The sequence below is a fragment of the Brienomyrus brachyistius genome, chromosome 10 (genome assembly GCF_023856365.1).
Source record: "Brienomyrus brachyistius isolate T26 chromosome 10, BBRACH_0.4, whole genome shotgun sequence".
Classification (NCBI taxonomy): Eukaryota; Metazoa; Chordata; class Actinopteri; order Osteoglossiformes; family Mormyridae; genus Brienomyrus; species Brienomyrus brachyistius.
The window spans coordinates 20,687,854-20,697,650 of NC_064542.1; the positions used below are offsets into that span (position 1 = coordinate 20,687,854).

Here is a 9,797-nt window from a genome sequence, read left to right on the forward strand (position 1 = left end):
GGGTGGTGTGGGGAGGGGGGCTGGTTTTGAGGCGGCTGATAAGGGAGAGAGAGCCTGCTGCAATTTCAGCTCTCCTCTGCATGCTCGTCAGAGGAACAATGGAAAGGGGAGATTAGACCTAATTCCAAAGAGAGAGAGTGAGAGTGAGTAAGGAAAAGAGAGCGAGTGCACACACTTCAGAGGGAAAGAAAACAAAACACATTCCTGAAGAACAGGAGCAATCAGCAAAGACGCGTGTGGGGGCGGGGGGGGGGAGAGACAGGGTGTCTACATGGGGGGTGCTGGGCAAATTAAAACCGTCTCAGCAGAATCACCAGCGGGATAAAGGAACTCAAACTTCACGGTCCAACAGAAACTCAGACGAGCCCGACTGTGAGGAAGGACATCCTGGAGGAGCAGGTACAGGCGGCTGGCAAACGCCCCTGCTTGGGCGAGGGGGGATTCTTCATGCCTTTACACAGGGGAGCCTGGAAAGAGATTCAAGCAATCCATCTGTTTGAGAGCCTGAGGAATCAGGACGGAGTGCTGGGCTGCCTGTATGTGCTGGAAGGCACCCAGGTGACCTGATGGAATAATTTCACACTTAAGATGTACCATGATTTGAAACAGCTAAACTGTGGATTTCCTGCTTATTCTAAGAACTATTTCACAGACATAACAGCTTTAATCATCCTTAGTGAGCATCATCTTCTCATCAGTTTAAATTCTCCCAGCATATTGGACTTCTGTAATTCCTCAGTGCTGGGAAAGGTTCCTAACTTCCTCTGAAAGCAACAGGATTCAGGATTTCTATTTTTAAAATGTGCGCAACTGCAATATTTTTTTAACAGTATCTGTCAGCTTCCGTGGATAATCTAAGAAGCTGTGGGATCCAGTCTTTGCTCGACTTTCAGATTGAGAAGGCTGAGGAATAAACCTTATCTTGTTTTTCCTGAGGAAGAGAGGCAGGTGGGCAGCTAGGATCAGCTAGTCCTGGCCGGGTGGGAGTACACAGAGGAGGAAGGGAGAGAGAACAGCGTGTACGCTGGAATAGCACGGTGCCAGTGCTAGGAGAAATCATGCCAGAGTCGACCAGGAGGAGATCCTAGCAGGAGAGTCCCAAGCAGGTCACACCCTCTGAAGGATTCTCACACGAGACACCTGGGCAGGTCTCCGGAGCGCAAAGGGCATGGGGGCGCGAGGTACGGAAAACACTTCTGAGGGAAAGCAGGCCGTATGCCGGACTAGCAGCCACCTCTCCAACTCCACCTACCGCAAGATCAAGAGAGTCTTGAGCTTCAAGAGACGTGAGTACCAGGAAGCCCCCTGCCCTTGTGCTTTCAGGGCAGCGATACGCGCCACAGCTATCAGTAGGGTTCTGACCTTGAGGCTGAGAGTGGAAGAAGACTATCGCAGTCCTGGGGTAAAGGGATTCAACAAGAGCACCTGTGCTGGTTGTAGCAATGATGTGATGCTTGACCATTCATCTACTTGGTCAGGGTTTCGGGGGAATCTGGAACCTAAAACAGGGAGCACTGGGCTGGGGCAAACCCACGACAGATTGCCAGTTTGTCACTGGGCACTTTAGAAATGACAGCTCTCCCAGAGAGCACCTGTATAGCATGGGGAGAACAAGTCAACCACGCTACACATTGTGCAACCATGCCCCCCAACCCCCCCACGTTGTGATGTCCTCCAGGGAAGTCAAGGTCAAGCATAAAAGACTAAACCTGCTGGTGATTCAAACTGCTTTAGTCTATGCAGCTTCCAGGGTAAATGTCACCTTAAGTCATGCTGCTCTAGCTGTGCATAAGCGCAGGTCTCCTTTGCAGGGGGTCTGTGGATGGTATACATCCTGGTTAATGTTTCTTTGAACACTGTTACCCATTAGCAGTCAAAGGGAACGTTAGCCACAGAACCTTCCTGTCCCACCTCTCTCCCGCTTTTCTCCTTCTTTCTAGCTTTCCGCTCCCAACAATTTGGGAAAAAAATCGAGATTTTGAAATCCACACTGGATGGAGTTACTCAGCATTAACACTGGTTGGTGTTACCCATGCCCATTACTTACTGTATTAGCCAGCACCGGTTTGCAGTAGGAATGGCAGAGCTTGTTAGTCCCTAAGCCTCATTTCCCACATCGTTCGCACGATGTGATATGGACTCGGTTTTACATACAAGCTTCGTCCCTGACTTATTCCACACACATCGTCTCATCTTAAGTCTTGCACCTCTCTGCCCTGAAGGTGTCTTTGGGCAGCGCCTGGAGGAGACTGCGGTCTACGAGCGGCGCTACGGAGAGCATGCAGCACCCCTAGTGGTGGAGCAGTGCGTGGCATTTATCCGTGAGCGCGGCCTGGAGGAAGTGGGGCTTTTCCGGCAGCCGGGCCAGGCCACGCTGGTCAAGGAGCTCCAGGTGGCCTTTGACGCCGGGGAGAAACCCACATTCGACAGGTGGGCCGTGCTTCTTCATAATGTTTTTCTTTAAAGGGAATATGCGAAAGCGATGGAATTTAAAGGAATGTGAAGCTTTTGATGATTCGATATGGTCAAAAAGGTGTGCAATCATTTGCTGAATAACTGTACTTGTGAATCGTAGTGTCAAATGAGTGTCAAAAAAACAGGCACTGATGAGTAACGAGCCGCGTTCGCGTGCGTTCCTGTATGGTGCAGTTCCACGGACGTCCACACGGTGGCCTCCCTGCTGAAACTTTACCTGCGGGAGCTGCCTGAGCCAGTGGTTCCCTTCTCCTGCTACCAGGAATTCCTGCAGTGTGGAAAGCGAGTCCACTTGGAAAGGAGACAGGTACCATGTCGCTGGAGGCAGGAGAAACGGAGTTGAGAAGGCCGCAGTGGTTGGGATCACTCCCACCATCAGTCACCAACAGCTCTTCTTGGGGGGACTTTAAAACTCGTAACAAATCTGTTTCCTTCAGGCTCTGGAAGATCTGAAGAAACTGCTGCGCGAGCTGCCGGTCGCTAACTTCAGCCTGCTGCACTACGTCTGCCGGTGAGTCTGTGGCGCTCAGCAACGGCGTCCTGCCCACGACATCGACACAGCGGCAGCAGCCAGCTCTCCTGCCTCCATTCACAGCACCACTATCAAGGTTCCTGCTTTAGCTTTTAAGTGATCCAGATGATATGATATGGATTTGCTCATGAAATGAGCTGGAAATAGTAGGAGTCATTTGCAGACAGATTTGTTCCACAACAGCGTGTACCCATGCTGCGTTGCTGAACACTTCACACTGGGAATGAGTTAGTGCAGAGCAGACATCTCCCACACATTTCTCACACAAGCTGCCATCTCCATTGCTCTAAGCCAGTGTTTCTAAATCCGGTTCTCAGAGACCTACGGACGGTCCACATTTTTGCTCCCTCCCAGCTCCCTGCCAGACAGTCCACATTTTTGCTCCCTCCCAGCTCCCTGCCAGACAGTCCACATTTTTGCTCCCTCCCAGCTCCCTGCCAGACAGTCCACATTTTTGCTCCCTCCCAGCTCCCTGCCAGACAGTCCACTCTTTTGGTCCCTCCCAGCTCCCTGCTAGACGGTTCATTTTTTTGCTCCCTCCCAGCTCCCTGCCAGACAGTTCACTTTTTTTCTCCCTCCCAGCTCCCTGCTAGGCAGTCCACTTTTTTACTCACTGCCAGCTCCGTGCCAGACAGTCCACATTTTTGCTCCCTCCCAGTTCCCTGCCAGACAGTCCACTTTTTTGCTCCCTCCCAGCTCCCTACCTATGAGGGATCAAAAACACGGACTGTGTGCAAGGCCTCCAAGGACCGGATTGGGAAACACTGCTCTAAGCAAATATGGAACCTCATACACAGTTAAACATCTTAATCGAACATCTTAATCCTGATTTGTGGGTTCATCTCCCGCAACATGGCTTTCTGAGTCACTACGTTCCGTGCACCATCTGTCTCACCATTCCAGGTTCCTGTTTGAAGTGCAGTCACATTCCCACATAAACAAAATGAGCATCCAGAACCTAGCCACCGTGTTCGGGCCGAACATCCTGCGGCCTAAAGCTGACGACCCGGAGAGCATCATCGAAGGTTTGCGTTTGTTAGTAATTCAATCCCCCACCAACAGGCATATGTAACCATTATTATTCAGTCAATGTCATTTGTAGTATAGATATAGTGAACAAGGGGCAAAAAAGACCCAAGAGTCTTATGATATCCTAAGAAATAAGTCTAAACTGGGAGAAGGGCCTGCGAATTGTTTCCATAGCTGTGGGGGTGGCCAATCTTATCCAGAAAGGGTCGCTGTGTGTGCAGGTTTTCGCTGCAACTCCCTAATTAGGTTACTAATTAGAGGACTGATTAGGTGAGGAGTCCTCACACCTGGGTTTGAACAGCTGGCCTAAAGGTTACCCCAAAAACCTGCGTACACAACGGCCCGTTGTGGATAAGACTGGCTGCTCCTTCTGTATGTAATTGTAGCTTTTAGTCTGCTTTAAGGTACAGAAATGAACTCCCCAGGTAACAAACAACATTAATGTATCATCATTGATACAAAAATGTTCTTCCATTTCTGTACCTTAAAACCCATGAGAGTACAGCCCCTGTGACAAGTACAAAGGTACAAAGGTATTCTTTTTTTTCCAGACACTACAAAAAACAACTATAGATAATCAGAGGATTAACTATATATGAGAAAGTTTCTGACTAATGTATAATCCAAATTTAGCCAGGGTGAGACACTGCAGCGCAGGAGAGCATGACTACGGCATTAGTTGTGAATGTTTACCGTGGTAACAGGTCACGTCCATATGACCTCCCCCCCGCGGGCCCCCCAGCCACGGAGCAGAAACACGCTTCTGTAATTCCATCTGTGCCAATTCAGGCACTTTCCCAGGACGCCTAACCTTCAGACAGGGCAGCTGAGGCCCCCTGAGCCCTGAGCGAGCACATTCCTCCTGTGCGTGTGTGAGGGAGAGGGAGAGCGTTTCTCTGAATGAGAGCATGCGCGTGCGTACGAGCGGCGTAGAGGCAGCTCATGTGACGGAGCAGGGCCGTCCTGGGAAAGACCGCGTAGCCAGGGAGAGTAAGTGTGCTTCGGCATGTTCTCCCACAGGAGCGGCGCTGGTGCAGCAGCTGATGTCTGAGCTGATACAGGAGTGTGACGGCCTGTTTGTTAAGGACGCTGAAGCGGGGCACGGGCCGAGCTCGCTCTTGCCGCCGGAACCTCCCGCAGACTCAGCTCAGTGGGTGCAGAGATCCTGTCCAGCCAGGCTCGAGGAGGGCGGCCCCGGGCGCCACCAGGCCTCACCACAGCTGTCGCTGCCCTTCGCCTCCCCGCCCCGGGAATCTCCCCAACCCACCAGAAACACTCCCACAGCCCAGCACGCCTTAGAGATGGAGCACTGCCTCCCAGCTCTGCGGACCACCTCTCCAGGGGGCCTTGCCGACTTTGCGTGCAGCAGCTACCGCCTGCCCCATTCCCAGCGAGAGATCTTGGCGGAAAAGGCTGCCCCCCTGCTCCGCACTGGCCCTCCTTATCATTCCCTCCTGCAGGAGGCCCATCAGGCCAGCGACGCTCATGAGAGCACACTGTCTGTCTACGACAACATCCACCTGACCAGCCCCGATCGAGCACGTGCAGACGGCAGCGTGCCCAGACTCAATCCGCCAAAAGACGATATAGCCAGCGCCGACAGCAGCTCCTGGTCCTCCTGCGAGATCGTCCTCGAGGGGGGCGCTCTCAGCGTCAGCCTGGGCTCCGGCGGCCGTTCCTCCTCCAGGACCGACGCGGACCAGCCCGGTTCTCTGACCTCCTTGGTCATCAGCGACGGGTCCCCTAGCAGCTGTAGTGGCACCTTCCTGCCCCCAGCTGGCTCAGACCACCTGCCCCCACCGCATTCATCCAATAGATCCATCCAGAGCCTCGTCACTGGGCTCCAGCAGCAGATGGCCAGGCAGAAGGAGGAATATGAGAGCCAGATCAGAAGGTAATGACGTCTGCATGACAAGCTCCCACTCACACTTCCAGAATTACAGACTCCCACATTACAGCGATCGCCCCACTTTCCAGTTCATAGTTTTATAGTGCAAAGAACATAGATCTCACCCTAAATCCTTTTCTTGTTACAATGTATTACTCTTCATAAAAGGCTGATCACTCCACATGGCAAGATTGGGATTCCAATTTAACTCCGTTAAAGAAGCCTCTTCTTCCTTAAATCCCTCCTACAACAAATAGTTACTATAACAAAATGTATTTCAGGCCAAAAGACAATAGCATCTAATAATTTGAGCCTCACATAACTAGATTGATTCTATTTGCGGTAACGATTTCCATGCTGAATTAGGTAAAACACAAGAGTCTCACTCACCACAATAATCCAATAAATAAAGCAGAAATAAAATCGAGATTAAAGCGAGCATAAGACTCACAGAAATGCCTAAGTTTTGTGAAGCGCGGATGCTTCTGGGTGCCTTGAGCCCCAGGTTACTAGCTGCAAAGCATTCTGGGAGCTGACACACCGGTTCATTTTTAAAACCCACTCTAATACTAAGCGGTAGAACCGTAGGCTGCACATTCCTGGCAGCACGTTTGGTCGCAGAAGCTTTCCCAGGCACTGTAGTCTCAAAGTGCTCCAATCAGAGCCCACGGTGTCCAAGAAGTCGGGGATCAACACTGATGAACACTCAGCATCCACATAACAAGCTGAAGTTAAAGACGTGGTGGTGATCTTGTGTGTGGTCATGTGGCTACAAGGTCAAATGATCAACAGCGTCATTTCCCTGCTAAGCATATACCCCTGTTTTCCAGACCCTGCACTGAAAGATGTGTGGCGTGTCCATAGCCAGGGAATGAAGCGTCCTCTATTCCTTTATTAATCGTGGCCTTAACATGTGGCTCAAAATCATTAGCTGTTTGAACTGCTGCTTACCGTGTATTTAACAGGATATTCCAGTATTGAAAAATAAGATGCTATTTTTTCAACCAATTTGGGGTGAGATCAGTCCCATATGTCACAGTCCTTTCACCCCCACCCTTGCTAATTTTTATAATTGGGGGGGGGGGGGGGTGGTGGTGTCCAGTATTTCTTCAGATTAAAAGTAGCAATCCTGTTAGCCATACCAATTTGGTTGCCTTGTTTGGTCGGGGATAGCAAAGCAAACCTTTTTACTGTATTTTCCAATGTATTTATTATCCATCCATCCATCCATCCATCCTCTTATCCACTATTTTATATGTTATACATACAGCACTCAGCCTCTGTCGTTCCAATTCCTCTGACACGAGTGTCAGCTTGATCCGCCAACCGCATCCTCTTTCCTCAGCCTGGAGCAGCGTAACGAGGCCCTGCAGGGCGAGGTGTCCATCCTGCACGCCAACCTGGAGCAGCAGCGGCACTGGTACAACGTGGTGCAGATCAAGATGCGCAACGCAGAGCGCGCCTGCGCAGACGCTGACCGCCGCAACGCCCTTCTCCAGCAGGAGATGGAGCAGTTCTTCGACACCTTCGGGGAGCTCACCAAGGAGGCCAGGAAGACCGAGCGTATCATCCAGAGCTTCTGAAGCGGGGCGTCGAGGAAGGTAGACGCCCTGAGCAGGACCGACAGGCTGAGTAACGGACCTCCTGAAACATCTGGAAAACAAATCTGGCTGGCAGAACTTCATTATGGGCTGGATGGTCACTCTTGGGATTACTTGACCCACAGGCTGCTGCGGTATTTTCTTCGAAGTCAGTGAGGTTTTTGCCAGTCTCTGCACTACCCCCCCTCCAGAGGTTACGTTAAGATCAGCTCCAGCAGCATCCACTGATCCCAGGGCTGATGGAGGGGCATGGATACCCTGGTAGATTCTACCGAGGGGCCACTCGGGTTTGCAAAATCAACAATAGGGGGCCTAAGGTGACATTTTTTCAGGGGGGGCAGAACCTCTAGCTATGCCCCTGACTACTGTGTGGGTTTTTGTAATGCAGGTCACTGCAGTCCTGCCCCCCCCCCCCCCCCCCCAAACGACAGCAACTTGGTAAAGTAGCTCTTTGTTAAATCACATGTGATGCTGACAATAAACAGTGTAAGAGTTCACCTTTGCTCTCCTTCTCTGCATGTAAGCACACATACACACACACACACACACACACACACACACACACACACACACACACAGAGGTTTGTAATTACCTATGGTTGTATTCATATCCTTGTGGGGACTCTTCATTCATTTCTATGGGGAAAACTCTGATCCCAACATGACGACCTTAACCCCCACCCAGCCCTAACCTTAACCATAAGTAACCAAACAAAATACAAGACTTGTCATTTTTAGTTTTTTGATTGCGTTCACAGATCTTTCTGCAGACCTGAAAAATGTTCTCTACAACATGAACAGGTTTTAACAGGTTATTATTATATTGTAGGGGACATTTGGTCCCCACAATGTAATATAAATATAATCCATACACGCACACACAGATTTGTAACAAAGGATAATACAGGTGTTTTCACAGCTGTGACACCTGCTCCTGATTACGCAGGTAGCTGAGCCTGTTTATGGATCCTGCGCTGAGCCAGCGGCACATTCAGCTCAGCTTATATACAGGGAGCACTGGCCATAGCTCATCATTACTCCTACACAGGGAGCACTGGCCATAGCTCATTATTACTCCTATACAGGGAGCACTGGCCATAGCTCATCATTACTCCTATACAGGGAGCACTGGCCATAGCTCATCATTACTCCTACACAGGGAGCACTGGCCATAGCTCATCATTACTCCTATACAGGGAGCACTGGCCATAGCTCATCATTACTCCTACACAGGGAGCACTGGCCATAGCTCATTATTACTCCTATACAGGGAGCACTGGCCATAGCTCATCATTACTCCTATACAGGGAGCACTGGCCATAGCTCATCATTACTCCTACACAGGGAGCACTGGCCATAGCTCATCATTACTCCTATACAAGGAGCACTGGCCATAGCTCATCATTACTCCTACACAGGGAGCACTGGCCATAGCTCATCATTACTCCTACACAGGGAGCACTGGCCATAGCTCATCATTACTCCTACACAGGGAGCACTGGCCATAGCTCATCATTACTCCTACACAGGGAGCACTGGCCATAGCTCATCATTACTCCTACACAGGGAGCACTGGCCATAGCTCATCATTACTCCTACACAGGGAGCACTGGCCATAGCTCATCATTACTCCTATACAGGGAGCACTGGCCATAGCTCATCATTACTCCTACACAGGGAGCACTGGCCATAGCTCATCATTACTCCTACACAGGGAGACCAAATTCTGCAAAGAGAGGAGTCAAAGCAACATGAACACGCACATGGACAGTGCTCTAACCGCCGAGAGCCAACGTCATCAAGAAACAAAGCAAAATCCCAGACATTTCAGGCATTTCTAGGTCCCAAAAAGGGGGACACGTCTGGGAAAAGGAGGATGTACGGTCACCCTACTCTGACAGCGCAGGGCTCTCTGTCTGACTGAATCAGAGGCTCACTTGTGGGGCTTCATGCACTCGGTTTGTGTTCCTGCTGTGTCTCTGCCAGTTGCCAGCATGTTCACTGGCTTGGTGGTTTTGGGTCTTGGCGTCATGTCTTAGGCTTCATGGCAAGAGCATGGCACTGCAAATCTGGACCGATGGTCCTGGGAGTCGGCACCCCACATCTTCTGTGCCGCTGGTGTCCTGCTTTCTGTGTTTCCGCCAAATTTAAGGTATCCTGGTTCCTGATCTGGGTTCTCCAGGCCTCTGCACCTGAGTCCACTTCCCCGTGCAGCTCACCAGGGAGCCGCCCATCCAGGTCAGCAGCTCACTTCCCAGTGCTTCCCTGTTTC

The 9,797-nt window shown here is 50.8% G+C and overlaps 1 protein-coding gene across 1 annotated transcript; it reads left to right on the forward strand.

The window, feature by feature from the left end:
• The first annotated feature begins 269 nt into the window (after positions 1–269).
• On the forward strand, positions 270–7,936 carry LOC125750218 (rho GTPase-activating protein 24-like). Its single transcript, XM_049027672.1, has 7 exons — positions 270–1,286; positions 2,223–2,430; positions 2,650–2,782; positions 2,913–2,986; positions 3,911–4,032; positions 5,057–5,930; positions 7,270–7,936. The coding sequence occupies exons 1-7, from the start codon at positions 1,169–1,171 to the stop codon at positions 7,505–7,507; spliced, it is 1,767 nt and encodes a 588-aa protein (XP_048883629.1). The 5' UTR covers positions 270–1,168; the 3' UTR covers positions 7,508–7,936.
• The last annotated feature ends 1,861 nt before the right edge of the window (positions 7,937–9,797 follow it).

What these genes read in the sequence shown, in the direction of transcription:
- LOC125750218 (XM_049027672.1), top strand. Translation starts at nt 1,169, where the DNA reads ATGGGGGCGCGAGGTACGGAAAACACTTCTGAGGGAAAGCAGGCCGTA. An exon ending in TCCACTTGGAAAGGAGACAG is followed by an intron (nt 2,783 to 2,912) that starts GTACCATGTCGC and finishes TGTTTCCTTCAG; the next exon opens with GCTCTGGAAGATCTGAAGAA. An exon ending in CTGCTGCACTACGTCTGCCG is followed by an intron (nt 2,987 to 3,910) that starts GTGAGTCTGTGG and finishes TCACCATTCCAG; the next exon opens with GTTCCTGTTTGAAGTGCAGT.